Source organism: Plecotus auritus (assembly GCF_963455305.1).
Source record: "Plecotus auritus genome assembly, chromosome: 9".
Classification (NCBI taxonomy): domain Eukaryota; kingdom Metazoa; phylum Chordata; class Mammalia; order Chiroptera; family Vespertilionidae; genus Plecotus; species Plecotus auritus.
Genome location: NC_137783.1, coordinates 21,388,041 through 21,405,794, shown reverse-complemented (window position 1 = coordinate 21,405,794; position 17,754 = coordinate 21,388,041). Strand labels below are relative to the sequence as shown.

Below are 17,754 nucleotides of genomic sequence, written 5' to 3'. Positions count from 1 at the left end.
AGACCCAGCACTGGTGGTGTCTCCTCCAGAAAGACTTTCTTGATGCCTGATGCCTGGCTGACACAGGCTGGCCTCTGTTCTTCCTCTGTCCTGACAAAGTGCTTCTGCCAGTTCCTGCTGACTCATCTGTCTTCCATCCACTCCTAAGCTCCTTGAGGGCAAGACAGTGAGTGCCTCCAGTGTCTAGCACAGTCTCTATCTGGCATGTAGCGTGAGTGTAATAAGTGTTTATAAGTGAACAAATCAATCTATATATATTCTCTCTATATAAATTCCTAATATGCAAATAGACCGAATGTCGGAACAACTGAATAACCAAATAACCAAACAACTGGTCGCTATGACGTATGCTGACCACCAGGGGGCATGCGCAGAACTTGGCGGGCATCAGCCACAGCGGGATGGTGGAGCAGGTGAGCGGGGGCGCCAGACAAAGGCAGGGCACCAGTCGCTGTCATCGGGGCAAGCCTCTGTTAGTTACTGAAAATTCTTTACTCCAGTGCGCCGCGGTCCCACCCAGCACTCACACCTGCTGCTGGCACCAGAGCTGCTGATCACACCCGCTAACGGCGCTGAATGATCGGGGCTGGCACCAGGGCACCGGCAGTGGGTGCAAGAGGTGGCTGCTGGCCCCGATTGCCCCTCAGGGCTTCTCCACCTCCCTCTGCTCCTGAGGGGTGATCAGGGCCAGCAGCCGCCACTCGCACCCACTGCCGGCGATGGCCCCACTTGTACCTGCTGCCAGTGCCGGCCCCACTCACACCCACAGCCAGCGCCCAGTGCCCGTTCCGATCACTGAGTGCTGTTAGCAGGTGCAAGCGGCGGCTGCTGGCCCCAATCACCCCTGAGGGCTTCTCCACCTCCCCCTGTTCCTGAGGGGTGATCAGGGCAGCAGCCGCCACTCGCACCCGCTGCTGGCGCTGGCCCAAATAGCTCCACGCCATCAGTGGGTGCGAGTGGGGCCAGCGCTGTCAGCATGTGGGAGCAGCGGCAGCAGGAACGGGGCTGCCGGCAGACAGGGGACTGGGGGCCACGGTGGGAGGGGATGGGCAGGGACACAGAGGATGGGCTGAGACCACAGCCTCGCGGCCCACTGTTCTTTTCAAGGTACATGAATTTGTGCACTGGGTCCCTGGTTTATGGTAAGTGAATTAGGCTGGAATAATGTTCACTTAACTATTGAAAACACAATCTTTTCAAAATAGTCTATTTTTTAAAAACTATTTTTGAGGTTATAAAAGCAGTAATGCTTGTTGTAGCAATTTTACATAAAAAAGAATAAAAACTGTAATCCTTACTACACAAAGAAACCACTTTTAACATTTAGATGTAATCTCTTCCAGTAATTATCTATGTATACATGTGCATCATGTATATTTAAAAATCAGAATCTTATTATCATGTCTCATTTTCTCAAGGACTGTAACAGTATCTTTTGGCGGTAGACAGAGGAGACATTTTTATTACAATTTAAATGACAAGAAAATTGGAACCCAAAGATACACATCTAATTAATAGCAGAGCTAGGGCTAGAATCGCGATTGTTTTCATTATACCAGGATCCTGCTGTTCCCCGTGAGGCTTCTAATTAAGTGGTGTTCTTCACACGAGAATAAATTGTGCATCAATCCAGCATCAATAGGACATGAATTTGTAATTGGATGTTCTTCCTCAGGTAAGGCACAGATTTAAGCTGATCCTGTGTCCATATCATGGCTGTGCATTATTTAACATTTCAAAGGGAAACAAGAATGGCGCACCTAGGATCTTAGTCCTATAAAAAGCTAACTAGCCAAGCTAGGCAGGCATCATTAAGATTCAATTTCTTTCCAATGTCCACAAGACATCTGAACAGTGTTGGCTTGGCTCAAATCCTGTTGCTATGATAACCACAGACATAGGTTTAATCCTACCATAGACTAGTGAGTTGCAGTACAATCCACAACCACTGACTGTATTACAGAACAAGTGTTCAATAAGGTTGTACTGGGGTGAATTGAATGTTTATTATTATTCAGCAGAACAGTCAGCAAAACAGACAGCAAATATAAATATTCCATCACTACGCTCAGTATAGAAAAGGCAACCCAACGTGAACTAGCTTTCTATTTTATTCTAAATAGAAGACTAAATTGTAATCCCTCAAATGCAAACACAGACCAGATTGTTAACTCTGCAGATGAGGGAACTATATCTTATTTATCTGCATACTAGCACCGAACTAGACACATTTGCAGTGTCAATGTTTTTTAATTGAATTATATTTGCTAGGCTGGCGTGGGAGTTAAGAAGATGTTGACTAGTAATTCACTGTTCCTTTCCCTGAGAGCTCTGTAAATCAAGCTCTTAAAAAAAAGCAGCAAGCTAAATTCCAAAACCCTCTCTTAGGAGAATGCCCACAACTGGTGGGGTCTGGACTATGTCCACTGGATGTGCAAATCTCTTCTGCACAAACATCATTTACTCCCAAGGGAGCCCATGACTGGCTGACTGGCTGTGGAGACTCACACGTTCCCTCCTTCCCAATGGCATGGGGTCAGGGGAAAGGGTGGGAGCTGAGTGATGAAGCACTGGTAAACTTAATGTTCTGCTCTTCCTCGGAGAAGGGAAATCTCACAACAGGAGGAGAGTTGGTACTTTTTTGGAGGAGGAACCATGAAGAACACAAAGAAGTTGAAAATGATCTTTTTTTGAAGACAAGTTTTTGGTGTATTTTTGAAGGGCTACTCACATATTATCTCTTACCTTAGACTGGACTGGTGCTATTGGAATGGCCTTGTCAGAGCTGAGATGGAATACTACAAACTGGGGTCAAAGTTGACTGAGTCAGTGGAAGGGTAATATGGGATATAGGAGGAGCCATTAGGCCATGATCCTCACTTTTTAAAAATGTATCCTAGAACATTAACAAAAACAAAATGCTATCTTATATAATAAAACCCTAATATGCAAATCGACCGAACGGTGGAAGGACTGGTCACTATGGGTGCGCACTGACCACCAGGGGGCAGACACTCAACGCAGGAGCTGTCCCCTGGTGGTCAGTGCGCTCCCACAGGGGGAGCGCCAGTCAGCCAGAAGCCGGGCTCATGGCTGGCGAGCGCAGCGGTGGTGGTGGGATCCTCTCCCGCCTCTGCTGCAGGAGGGCGGTAAGGAGCAAGGGGGGACTGCGAGAGGGTGCAGGCCAGGCTGAGGGACCCCCCCACACTGCACCACCACCAGTGCATGAAATTTCATGCACCAGGCCTCCAGTTTTCTAGTAAAAACCTTTCCTGAAATATACTGAACCAGATTTGAAGGAGCTGGAATAGAAAATACTGATTTTTCTGGGAGGCAATCAAAACAACTCAGTAATCCCCTAAGCTTTTTACAAATTCTCTTGAAGATTTAGTTGCAATATAAAACCCGCACATTTTTATTGGCAGTGTTTGGTTATCAACTGCACAACTCTCTGAAGTGCCTCCTATACAATTCCCAGGTCTGTCTCTGTTACACATTCCCGGGGCTGCTGGCAGGACCTGCCATGTTGGTGCCATGGTCTAGCCTAGTAAACTTTCTCCAGGGGATTTAGGACACACTCTCCCAGCTTCCAAGTTCTCTACTTATAAGGTGCAGAATTTATTAGTGTAAAGAAAGACAAAAAGAAAGACTGCTACCTTTTTAAGTGCATTTTACATATGGTTTCTTTATTAGAGCTTGGTGTTTCCAGAAACACAGCTGCCCCGCTCATTTGTGCTAAATCAGTGGGATTTGTTTCAGCTTCCTATGAGCTTCTGTGAGCTCTGCTACTACTACATATCAACTGAGGTCTTCTGTGCCATGCTTTCTAGGGAGGCCACCTGCAGCAACTCTCATTTGGGGGAAAAAGCCATGAAGACTTGCATCTTTAACCTACACATAGTCATGCTTTGGAATTCAGGATTGTCCAGTTCTAGAAATCAAGCCTGTCTAGTTACCCAAATACCATCTTTTTCTAGTCTAGGTTTTCTTCTCTTCAGTTCCTTAAAATGCCTATTTCTATCTCTGGACCCAATTCTGAGGCAAACACTGGCCTCAGACCACAGCATAGATACAACAGAGAGTACTGCAAGAAGCAGGGCAGCGCGGTGAAAAGAAAACAGGATTTGGAGCTGAGAAACTCTTAGAGTTCCAGTTCTTACTACTTGTCTGATCTTGGATCACTCACTTAATAATCTTAGTTTTTCTTCAGCAAAATAAGTATAAATAGTCATACTATCAGACTCTCTGCAGAATAATTAGGCCAAGTGTAATTATTTTGTTTGCATGTTTATTTATTTTCCATTTCTCAGTATGCCTCATTAGATTATAAGCTCCAAGAATTCCTTATCTCTTTGGTTCATCACAGTGGCCCCATTGCACTTGAACAAGAAGAGTGAATAAGATTTGAATGAATGAAGGAAGGAATAAAGCAAGAAGAAAGAAAAAAGGAAGGACAGAGGGAAGGGAAGACAGAGTGTTCAGAGCATTATTGATATATGTATATGAAAGTGGTATATAAATTAAATATTGTCCACAATATTAAAGAAATTATAACTCACATTTGATGCATTAATTACATGAAGGTGATTTTAAAAAAATGTTACTTCCCTCCATAAAACTGTCCTATGGCTTTTCATACTACTTACAGGAAAATTCAAACTCCTATTAGCTTAAAAAGCCCCATGTGATCTGACTCCAGCGAGCCTTCATGTCCACTCAGTCTCCCCTTCCCTGCCAGGCCCCGTCACTCAGCTATTCTTGTGTTTCCTCAAACATGTCTGCTGTGAGGACTTCATGCTAGCTCTTCCTCTTCCTGAAAGCTCTTCTGCAAAATCCATATGGCTGACTCCTTCTTTTCACTGGGCTCTTAGCTTCAATGTCACCTTCTCAGAGAAGGCTTCCTTCTACACACTTTCAAGGAGCCTCCACTGACTCCTTGTTATAGCACTCTATTATTTATATATTCACTTACCTATTATTAGTCTCCTCCTCACTATCTGATGATCAGTAAGTATTTTCATATGACATTATATTGGTTAAATGTACTTTTCTAATTATTATTTTGTTTATCTCTATAAGTTTATGAGCTCAAAGCAAGCACAAAACCCTATGGTTCCAAACTAAAATTTCCCCCTCCACTCCTCTGTACCCAGCGCCACCTCCTCCATCCGCCCCCACTTTGAGAGAGGCATCGTGGCTCTATGAATAAAAGCAACTGTGCCAGTATTGTGTTTGAATTGGGAGTGATGTGCAATAAGTGATGCAATAAATGTTCAGAACTCTGACTAGAGGGATTGTTTTGAGACATGGAAATGGTGCTGTTGGAGGCCAAGCTGTTCTCTGTTCCAGGTTTGGAGGCCTTCTGGCTCAGGCCTGGACTTAGGCAGAGGGAAGCAAATGGCAGGAACACTCACTGGTTCCACTGGATTTGTTTACTGTGGACCCTGTGGGAGCAGAAATTCTGTAGAAAGAGCACTGGACCGGGGAACAGGGACAGGTCCTAGAGCTGGCTCTACCTGCCCTTCCCCCGGCCCTAGGCTATCAGTCCCTCTGTTATACGAGGTGGAACTAGATCATCTAGAAGGGGGATCCTAGCTCTGACATTCTATGGGTTAATGAGAGGAGTCTGACCTTGCATCATGACCAAGACATCTGTCAAAAGGATGGCCCAGGTAATATTTCTGGTAAGCACAGCTTTTCTGGACTAAGTGGGATTTCTTTGACTGTTAGTCACTGGACAAACCCAGATCTCTGCTTTTGCCATTCTTCCTTAGTTTTCTTTCCATTTTCTTTGCTTTGCTAGAGAAGTTGGTGCTCTGGAAAAATCCCCTCATTGTCACATAGGGATCAACATCTAACTGTAAGTGCACTTCATTCAGCCACTCTCCAAGGGATGGGCTCCTACTGTATCTGATTTTGGCCAGCACGCTCCCATCTGCTTTCAACATGTTGTATCTGACATTAACTAATGTCTCCTATTAGCATTAAAGAAAACAATCTGGAAAAATTCACTCTCAAGCAGAGTTCAAACAGGCCACAAGTAGATGTGGAATCTCAACTGCACAAGATTTCTTAAAATTATAGTAGTAAATAAATGTATAAATATGTTATATATAAATGTGTGTATGTGTGTGTGTGTGTGTGTGCGCGCACATACATGCACATGTAGAGGTGTGGATGGTTGGGGGTGAAGCCCAAAGTCTGTGAAATGGGTCAAGAATGCTTCTGTCCAATTCAGGAGATTAACTGGTAACAGAAGAAAAATTCTCCCAGAGTGGAACAAGGCATGATCAAAAGAACTGAATGACATAGAGAAGGAGCTGGGAATCTTTATCTCACACTTACTGGTAATGGGTTAAAATTCTGGTCCACGAGGTGATTGTATCCATGGTCAAAAAATGAGTGCCGTATCACAACATCAATGCCCTGATTGGCCAGCATTCCTAAAGTGTTCAACCATCTAGAAAGCAGGGGGGAAAAGCTACATCAATACATTTTTAAATAGCATATAACAACTCTACAGAGTCTGGCTAACACACACATATATACACTAACCACACTCACCACCAAATTTACCTCACACTTTAAAGGAGAAGATTATTTTAAGCATTGAATAACCAGCTGGAAGAGATTTTAGAGATTATCAAATTTTACCTCTCACTTTATAGGAAAAGAAACAGAGATACAGGAAAATGAATTGCCCTTGGTTATAAATAGCTTGTTGCTAATGACTTATCTCTTATTCCTGTAATATTCAATATTTAAATGAACACCCTAGGCACTTGTAAACATCATTATTACCCCCTGGCCACAGGATACACAATCACAGGAGCACACACACTGTACTTTTCATCACTTGAACTCTCCTGCTTTCACCCTATGACTGTGCATGTGGCTTTCATGTGTCTCTAATTCAAATACTCGTATGATCTGTGCAAGAGTGGGACAGTTATTTGTATTCCCTCATATATTACTATCAGCAGTCGATGCAATAATAATTGTATTCACACTATAACTATACAGGGGTTCAAGTACGCTGCAATCACATGCATATCACAGTGAAGGACCTGCATTGCTCAAACACTTACTGCATACCCCACTATGCCAAACACCCCCTTTTCAGGGCATGTTTTCCTTCAAAAACACTGTTCTCTAGGTTCTTCTAACACCCATGCTAACTCTGCCTTCATTATTGACAAATTCAGTTCATTCTTTTCTCTTTCTCTTTCTACTTCTGCAACTTAGGGAAACTTCTAATTGTAATAATATAAGTGCAAGAAATATGACTGAGAGCTTCAGTCTTCTCAGTATAATATTGAGGCATTTCATAATATTTTCTCAGCATATGTGTCTAGCTTTATCTGTCACCTCTTCTTTCCTTTTCTCTCACTCTAACCCCCATTTCCCAGGCTCTAAGCTACATAAAACTACTCTTGGCTGCCCAAATATACAATGCTTTCAATGCTTACCTGAGTCTTTATACGTGTTTTAACTTCTGCTCAGTATTCCCTTCCACTCTTCCTCTAACCCATCTCATCTGGCAAATTTCTTTCCACCTGTTAATCTCCTAGTCAAGTGTCACCTCCTTTTAACTTCTGCCGCCAGTCAAAGTAGTGCCTTCCTCCTCTGTACTCCCAGAACTCTTATTCATACCCTTTGCCAGCCCATTAAATGACAATCACTTGCTCACTACACTGCTGTCTCCCAGTTGGTTACAAACTCATCAAGAACAGACATACGTTTTAGCTTTGTACCCAAAACACCCATCACTGTTCCTAGTACAGTGTAGGTGCTCAATACTCTTTATTGTGTTGAAAATGATCTGGATCAAATTAGATTCTAGGAACTTTAAAAATCACCATTCAGCATACTAGAGACATATTATGCATAGTTGTGATTTCCCAAATCTGAAACCATATGGAGCTCCAAACCAGTGACTTATAGAATGGAAGTTTTCCCTTAATGAAATGAAGAGCATTGCTAATTTTTATATTATGAATGAATATCATTGATATTTTCAAAAATTTTTCACATTGACAATTATATGTTATTCTCATAAAAACTAACAAATATTTACTGATAATTAGAGTTACAAATACAAAGCAAAACACAAAAACAAAAGTTTTAAATATAAAAGAAATTTAACAATAATATAATAGAACCTTTTTTGTTGTTGTTTTAATTGGGACATTGTAACCCAGGGTATTAAAAATTCTTTTGGAATATCATGCCTAAGCTACTTGCCTTTATTATTTTTATTATTTTGGCAACCCTATGAAATCAGGATAGCAGCTTTGGCTTTTCCTTTGAGACACAGTACTAAATATCTTGTAGTAGAACTATAACATGAATTCTGGGTGGACGCCTCCTAACTCAGTGTTCTTTCAATGTGAAAATAGCACAAATACAATAGGGCCTACATCTAACAAGTATTTATCTATAAAAACACATGTGTGTTATTCTCCTTTATAGCCCTGTCCTTGTTGAGTGAATGAAGAAACAGAGTGATGAGTAAATATGTCACCATGTATATGTGAGCCCCTATATCTACCAGCATCTGGATGTTTACACAAGACCATATTTTGGTATTTTTATATGTGAAAAGTTCCCACTTGTTCATTCATTATTCATTCAAGGACATTAATTAATCAATTGTAAATGCCAGGCCTTATTTTCAGCATTGAGGATAGATTTAAAAAGTGCTGTGACTATGTAAGTCATTTGTAAAGCACTAGGTATGTAAATACCTGTACATACACATTTACAGGGATGGTATCAAATTCCAACTTGTGACCTCTACAGAGCCTAGCACAGTCACCTGCAAAGATTTTATATATTTTTTAAACAAATAAATGTTAACTAGTAAATGTGAATTTTTGCTAGTATATGGGGAGATTTTGAAGGAACTGTAACACAAAAGGGAAGAATATGCATCCTCTTCTCCAAACCCACATCCAATATGCACATCCCCACAGGATTCAAAATTGACTATGGCCAGAACTCCTGCTTCCCCCTGGCTTTTCAGAGTGGATGGTTAGTACTGAAGTTATCTTCATCTTCTTCCGGTAATAATAAGCCCTGAGAGGAAGAGATACATGATGTTCTAAGTCTCCCTTTTATGCTCAAATAGAGAAAGGTGGTAAGCTGACTGAAATATTTCACCAAGGATGCTACTTCAGCCAGTATTTTTCATTCCACATAAGTGTATTGAATATCTAACATGTGCCAGACTCTACTAGAAACTGGAGACACAGTAGTATGCCAAGGGTATACTGTAGTGCATCTAAGAATCTCAAAGCCCTGATGGGAAAAAGTACCCTTGAATACTTGGCAGTGAAGAATTCTGATTCATGATTGCATGGGTATGTGTACTAGTAAGCTCACAGTTATACCATATATTGAAAAAAAAGGATAAAAAATGCCTTTTTCCCTATTTCTTGCTAACTTTCTGGAACTTCCTATAATGCTTTACTTTTTTTTTTTCTAGGACACAATTTATGCCCCTTGAAGAGAACTGAACTCAAAGGGCACAATGCTGGATAGCTGCCAGTGGAGCTGTGAGCAAATGTGTGATAAAGAGGTAAGAAGGAAGATCAGGAGCAGAATGAGCTGGTTTTCATATGGTCTGTGCCAACTAAGCAATGGGTGTCTGAACTACGACTAGAATCTAAACAACCATGTTTATCTGTGTTCTGCAAAATGCAGATATCTACAGATATTTGGCTGATGCTCATAAAAAGATGGGTCTCTCTCCAGCTCCCTCCATGAAGGTCTGTGGTACTTTTCATTTCATATCATCCCCTGAAGAGAAGATGCTCATGGAAACACTCAGTGCACGGGGCTGTGTGCTGGGCTCTGCAGCAGAGTTCTTTTACAACAGCTGAGCGAAAGCTAGTCCACTGCTGATGCCAAGAGGTCCCCTGTAGTACTGACCGCTAGTCTGACTTCTTACCCTGGCCCCCGTCACAGTGAAACCTGGTGCGGAGTATATTTTTGAAAGAAGACTCTCAGCAACACTATCAAATGCTGATTCACTCCATGTCATTCATCTGAGCCATGCTCATTGAACAACTGTTCTGTGCCACTCAGTGTTAAGTGCTGAGGACACATAGATGGAAGACCCAGGGTATTATAGTATATTACATTGACTCATTATCTTCATCTGCACTTGCAGGATTCTATCTGTAAAGGCAAATCTACCTGACTGACCTGATTTCTCCTTCACAAATGTATCAAAGAAGCTTTTTAGAAAGACCTTGCTTAGCCAAAAGCCACGACCATGAGACTAGACAGGACAGGTTAGCCGTGGTCCTGAGGGTTTGTCCCTGCTATGTAACACTGGCAGGCCACCCAGAGGCTCTGATTCTTCTGGCTTAAACTGTTCTCCAGAAAACTTCAATAACCTTCAAGTTCATTTTCCCATCCTTTGCCTCTCCAGACTTTGAGTGTACTATTGCCAAAGCCAACGTTTTAAAACATAGGTCAGATGATGTCTCTCTCCTCCAAAACCTTCACTGGCTTGCCACTGAATATGGAACAGGCTTCATTTCGTCTGCCTGATCTTCAAGGCCTTTCATGATTTGATGGTAAACTCCCTCCTTAGTCTCAGCCTTCCTACATTCCCTCAGATGCCAACCCTTCTGTTACACACATTTCCCCTCCCCTGTTCCTTCAGCTGAGAATGCTCCCCGTCCCGTCACTACCATTCTCCACCAACAGAAATTAGAGTAATCTCTCTTTGTCCCATTCAAATGCTACTTTTCCCATTAAGCCCTTCCTGATCCTCCCAGTCAGAGAAATCCTTGATTCCTTTGCATGTCTATCACTTTTCTTTTATAGACTGACTCAGGGAAAGGTGGACTGATGTAGGTGGTCACACATGCTGCCTGGGTGTGAGTCCAATCTCTGCTACTAACTAATAATAGTATTTATCTCACTTGGTTGTTATAAAGTAACTAGAGGCCCGGTGCATGAAATTCATGCCAGTAGGTTCCCTAGGCCTGGCTGGTGATTAGGGCCAATCTGCAGAGAGACCAGCGGGGAGATCAGGGGTGGAGGGCACCCCTGCTGGCACCTGCCTTGGCTGGGCTGGGGCCTGCGGGCTGGGGGCAGCTCCTGTGTTGAGCATCTGCCCCCTGGTGGTCAGTACGCATCATAGCAACTGGTCTTTCTGCCGGTCGTCGCCGTTCATTCGATTTGCATATTAGGCTTTTATTATAAAGTAATAGTTCCTACTTCACTGGCTGTTAAATTATTAACCATATATAAAGCGTTTTAGACAGTGCTTGGCACACAGTAAGCACGACAGAGTTAAAATTATTATTGTTATGGCACTTATCTTTATGACTTTACTTACCTCGTCTCCCTTCCTCCAATGTTAAGATCCTGGAGGGCAAAAACCCTGCGTTACTCTTACCCATCTTCCAGGAATGGTAAAAATTAGATGAGAAAATGTCAGCACTATGTTTTGCACTGGAGACATTAAATAAATTTTTTATTACTTTTATGACTAGTGCTGCTACTATCTTGTTCTAATGCCTATGCCTGGCATTTTCATATCTAGAGAAGTCTCTAATCTTGCTTTATTGAATGGCTAAACATACTCACAAATAAATGGATGAAGAATTTTCAACACACACTCTCCCTCTCAAGGGCAGAATACTGAGCAACTATGGCAGTCTCACTATCCTTCTTTCCTCAAAGTCCCTGGGAGTGAAATTGAAAGTGTTACTCACAAGAATCCTGCAGCATAGGAATCTGATAGGTTGTTTGTGCCTCCAGCTGAGGTAGTTACCACACCTTCAAGCCAAATCTTCTTTCCTGGAGTGTATGTATTAACCACCTGTTCACACAACAAAGCAGAATGGGATAGTGATATTATTAAAAGCTGTTCCCCAATGAGAAGAAACACACATCCCTTAAGGAAATTCCTGCAATCCCTTACTCCCAGGTGGTAATAACCTGTGCTTTTTTTATTTTGATGCACCACATTCAGTGACCCGGCACACGCATGCGTGTACACACACACACACACACACACACACACACACACACACACAAGCATTAATATTGACACATAACCACTCAAAGAAATGATCACTTTTTCCTAAGTTACTCCAATGTGACAAGAGAACAAGTGCGATTCCAGGACATAAACTGACTGCAGTACCCTTCACTGGAAGATATAAATCTATAATATTTCCTTATTAACAAGCACTGAGAGGCAAATTTTCTTTTTGTTTTTAAATACATTTTTATTAATTTAAGAGAGGAAGGGAGAGAGAGAGAGAAACATCAATGAAAGAGAATCATTGATCGGCTGCCTCCTGCACACCCCCTACTGGGGATCGAGCCAGCAACCTGAGCATGTGCCCTTGATCAGAATCAAACTTGGGACCCTTCAGTCTGCAGGTCAATGCTCTATCCACTGAGCCAAACCAGCTAGGGTGAAAAGCAAATTTTCTTAATACTCTGTTACAGCAAATCCATGGATGAGTGCATACATCAAAAGTCATGAATCATGAGAGACCACATAGATCAATGTCTGGGAGAAATATTTACAATTACCAGGGCACGTGCACATATTACAACCACATTTTTGAGGTAACTGCAGTAAGCATAAAAAGAAAAATCACTGACCCACGGGTGAAAGATCCTGCACAGGGAGCAGTCTTCTAAGCAAAGAAGGCCCTCTGACGTTTTGAAATGGCCTAGTGTCTGATCCATATGTTGGAGATTGGCCAAACTATCCCAATCAGAGCTCAGATCTTTTGGAAAGCAATCAGTGAGGACTTAGGGATAATGCTGTACACCGCTTAGCCTCTGAAAGCAGAGCTGACACAAAGGCTTGTCTATAGGTGGTTCATTTGGGAAGTAATATCAGCAGAAATGAGGAACTGGGGGACTGAAATAGGGAAGAAGGGGAGACCAGTACAAGGAAGCATTTGGCAACCAGTGCTGGCAACTTGTACTCAATCCCACAGGGATCTTGTAAGAGCTGTGTCTCAGAATTGTCCTTTGGCTCGTATCCTCCAAAGGTCAAGAGTAGCCTTGTGACTATTTATCCCCTCCTGCCATTACCCCATTTCATTGAGGGGTGAGGCTCTACTGCACCATACCAGCACTACACTGGCCGCAGCCTGTGCACCTGCCTATCTCTGATCTCTGCAGAGATAACCAGAGCAGGAGGTGGGACTGAGAAGATGCCGGTTATGCACAAGAGGCACTGGATAAATATGATAGTGCATTTAGTAAGGTCCTATGGCCCACCAATTACTCTCCTGTACATTTAGACCAACTCTATTTTCCCTTAGGTCTCTAAGGAGACAAGTATGAGAATGTTTACTATGTTTGTGGCAGGTGTCTGTTGCTAGAGGAATAGGAGAATAAAATGTGGTGGATACATATCATAAAATATTATGCACAAGTTAGAGCAATAAATTCAATGTAAATCCAGCAATATGAACAGGTTTTAAAGGGTTAGTGGTAAGTTAAAAAAAATCAACAAAATGATATTTATGGACCAATATTATTTATATAATTACCCATTCACACCCAATAACACTAAACAGTATATAAAGATATATGTTTCTTAAAGACATATATCAAACACATAAGGAAGTCATGCATTTGAGGGAGGTACATGTGAGTGGGGATTAGAGATGAAGGTAAAAATTAAAGCAGGTCTTTGCATGAATTGATGATAATAGTTTGCTATAGTTCAGGAATATGGTTTTAATTAATTCTTTGCATATATGTATGTATATGTGTGTATATATATATATATATATATATATATATATATATGCAAAGAGAGAGAGAGAGAGAGTCATATGTATGTCAGAACTTTCCTCTTTCCAAACTCATGGGCAGACATCAGCAAAGAGATTTCTTTTTAAAAAATCTCTTCCTGGGTACAGTTCCCTGCCTTTCCACACCCCTCCCCCAACACCAACTACTAGATAATTTATATTATTTGAGACCTATTTTTAAATCAGAGATAGCAAAGTGCTTGATCCTTTCAAAAATTTCAGATGAAAGTAAGATAGTAATAAAAAATGGAAGAAAAACCCTGGGAATTAATAGTGGAGATCAAATTGGAATGCTTTTAAAGATTAAATAAGAATCCCCCTTGCACCCAAAAAAAGAAGAGTTATTGAGGATGTCACAGACAAGTCTCTCCCCCTTCTCAAAGGACTCGAAGTAGCCAGGGCAACACTTTATAACTAAGAAAGCCAGGAAAACACCTTAAATGATCAAAAGACAGAGCCATATAGTGACACTAAATGACTACACCAATGATTCCCCTTAAAAATACCTGTGCTACAATGGAATACTATGCTGCCATAAAAAAGAAGGAATTCTTACCATTTGTAGCAACCTGGATGGAATTGGAGAATATTATGCTAAGTGAAATAAGCCAGTCAATGAAAGAAAAATACCACATGATCTCACTCATTTGTGGATAATAAAAAACATTATAAACTGATGAACAAAAAGATAGATACAGAGGCAGTAAAGCATCAAAGAGACTGTCAAATTACAGCGGGAAGGTTAGGGAGAGGTGGGGGAAATAAGAGATCAACAGAAGGACTTATATGCATGCATATAAGAGTAACCAATGGATGCAAAACATTGGGGGGTGAGGGCATGTATGGGAGTGGGGTGGGAGGGGCAATGGTAAGATATGTACACATATAATACCTTAATAAAAACAATTAAAAAAAATACCTGTGCTCTTGATAAACTTTGTACTTCTTTTGTGACTAACTAAAACTGAGTCAAATAATGGTGTTTTTCTTTTTGTCTTTGACTTCTAGGATATTCAGGATTTAATTTTTGCTCAAAGACAGATATTGAAATGAGACAGTTAGAGAAAAGGGGTTTGGTTAAACAATACCAAACAAAAAGGTAAATACTACAGTACGATGAACCTTGAAATCATTAAACCGAAAGAATCCAGACACAAAAGGCCACATGTTATATGATTCCATTTATATGAAATACCCAGAATAGACAAGTCCATAAAGACCGAAAGCAAATTAGTGGTTTTTTAGGGTTGGAGAAGGAGAAGGAGAAGAGGAGAGGGAATGGGGAGTGACTACAAATAGGTATGGGGTTTCTTAGGGGGATGATGAACATGTTCTAAAATTAAACAGTGGTGATGGTTTTACAATTCTGTGAATATATTAAAAGTCACGGAATTGCACACGTTTAAAGGGTGACTCTTATGGTATGTGAATTATATCTCAATAAAGTGGTATATGTGCCTTTTTATATTTAAATTACCTAATAATTATAAAGCATTTGGAAAAGTGTCTGGTATATGGTAAGCTCTTAAAGCATAAATCAAAATTACCTAAATTACTCTTCTTGTCCAAAATACATATGATTATGTTTGGATTAATCTAACATTAGAGCTGGTTACTTTTCTTTTGGACACAATGCTTGTCGTGGTGATAATGGGCCAGATGTATGCCAAGTAGCAGAGAAAGGCCCGTTTAAAATTAAAAATGCACAGGGTTCATGTACATTAACATAATTCCCATTCAGAGTAGTTCATTTATCCACTCTCAACACAGAAGCAATTCCTGTCTTTTTCTAGAGAAGCCACATGAACAAAAAACACACAGTGAGGTAGAGCTTTGATACAAAATCTAAACAAGTTATATGAAATGTTCTGTGGAAAAGAGATTCCTTGAAAGTATTCATATTAAAGGTTTTGGGAGTAGTTGGTACAGATCAACAAGGATTTTCTGAGCATTTACCATTTGGAACATGGTGAGAAGCTTGATGAACTGTATGACTATCATGAGCAGAGGAGACCATTGTGGTGAGGTGGTAGGGAGGTACTGAGACTGGGTGCTGGTTGGGACTAGGGAGGAAATCGGTAAGAGCAGACTAGGAATGAAAAAAATCAGGAAAACCAGATGGAACCACCTGCAAAATTCCCTTAGAAAGTGAAACTCTAAGAAACGGAGGGCTCTAGTTCAACACTGCGGTTTTCTGCGTAAATATGATTCTCCCTGTGCTGGAAGAGAGAAAATTGCAGGACTGGAATAAACAAAGGTATGTTCCTGGTGAGAAATGATGTGCCAATGAAGGTTATTTTAAGAAACACACTGACTGGGGAGGGGAAGTACAAATGCTGAGATTACTGATGTGAAGGTAGAGGAGTGAAGTGGTTCGCTCCCTTTTAGAAGCTCTTTGTTCTAAATAGACTTCAGCCATTGGGCCCATGTAGACAAGGGAGTTTTGAGGCACCCACAGAACAGCTCACAAGTGACTAGAGGCTGATCAGAATCCCTGGGCATCACTCAGGGCAGGGTGAAGGGAAACCCAGTTCTCTTCCCTCATATTTCGGGCTTGAAGGCCTCAGGACTATTTGTGTGGCAATACTGAAGGAAGTGAGGTGAGAGAGAAAGAAGAGGTTAGGAAAAACAGCACCAATTTTTTAAAAGTTTTATTTTCTCTACCACTTTGAAAGTTTTTTTAAAGGAAAAACAGTAAAAATAGAAAAATAACCATTTACGTGGCATAGTTTCAAACCTGGACTTCCTTTTCCTGTTTCTCAAAAACTGTGACCTAAGTCTTTTTTTTTTTTTTTTAAATGACTCCTGAGAGCCTGGTCTCAGCCACTGACTGTGCAAGAGATGGTAGCCTTGTAGCAGCAGACATGTTGTTTATGGTTATCCAAAACCAACACCTTCCTTAATGAGAAAGGAAGCAATAAAACAGGAACAGTGGACAGGCCAGCTGGCTAATCAGCCTGGCAGGAGGCCCACCCTCCAAAAGAAGCCGGAGTCCATTAATTCCAGCCTCTCATCTACTCAGTAATCAACCTTCCCCAGGACATCAGGAAGAGCAGTAGCTCTTTAAGAAACCAGAACTTATCTCCTGTATCATCGGTTCAAAGCTTCAGGAAGCTTCTTAAACCTTACCTATGCACAGAGCTCCTCTTAGGGGTGCCTCTGCCTCTTTGTTCCATATTATATTTACAAGAGGTTCTGGTTAGAGTTCAGTGATGTTCCGATGTTTCTTTACATCTTTCTTGGGTATTTTTGACTTTAAACTACCTCCTATTAGAAGAGGAGGGGATCATTTCATTCTGCCCTCTCCTTCCTCACTGCCCTGTTCTGAGTGCTAGATCTTACCATTTCTTCCTCAGTCCTCCTGATAAGTCCACCCTCCACACTGCTGTGTGTGAAGACAGACGTCTGTGTAATTAGTTAGGACAGTGGTTGGCAAACTGCAGCTCGCAAGCCGCAGTTTGCCGCTCTGTTGACTAATGAGTTTGCTGACCACTGAGTTAGGAGATGTACTAAGGGTAACTTGTTTGTAATGAATTTGAGAGCAGTGATCTGGGGAATGATTTAAAAAAAAAAAAAGATTCTAAGTTGTCACAGTAACATTCTTTTCATTTACCAGAATTATAAGACGACTAAAGGCCCAGTGCACGAAAATTTGTGCACTTGGGGGGCATCCCTCAGCCTGGCCTGCACCCTCTCACAATCCAGGACCCCTTGGGTAGGGTCCCTAGGCCTGGCCTGAGATCAGGGCCTATCGGGGCTTTCCTTCCCCCGGCTGCAGGCAGCTGGCCCCACCCCCACCGCTGCCACTGATTACCATCTGTGCAGCGCTGCCCCCCCTTCCCTGCCACTGGTGGCCTCCCTCTGCAGGTGACAGGCTGGGGTGCACTGGCTTGGCTGGCCTGGGCCTCCCTCTTTCTTTGCTGGGGGGTGGGGCCAGCCCTGC

The 17,754-nt window shown here is 41.7% G+C and overlaps 1 protein-coding gene across 3 annotated transcripts in view; it reads right to left on the bottom strand.

Moving 5' to 3' along the window:
• The window catches only part of HPSE2 (heparanase 2 (inactive)), a gene marked incomplete at its 5' end in the record, with an annotated part of 566,398 nt that overhangs the window by 118,559 nt on the left and 430,085 nt on the right, over positions 1-17,754 (bottom strand). For all 3 annotated transcript variants that reach the window (XM_080641826.1, XM_080641827.1, XM_080641828.1), the window contains 2 exons: positions 6,346-6,460; positions 11,736-11,842. In XM_080641826.1, the coding sequence (XP_080497952.1) occupies positions 6,346-6,460; positions 11,736-11,842 (222 nt within the window). The remainder of the gene's footprint in view (positions 1-6,345; positions 6,461-11,735; positions 11,843-17,754) is intronic.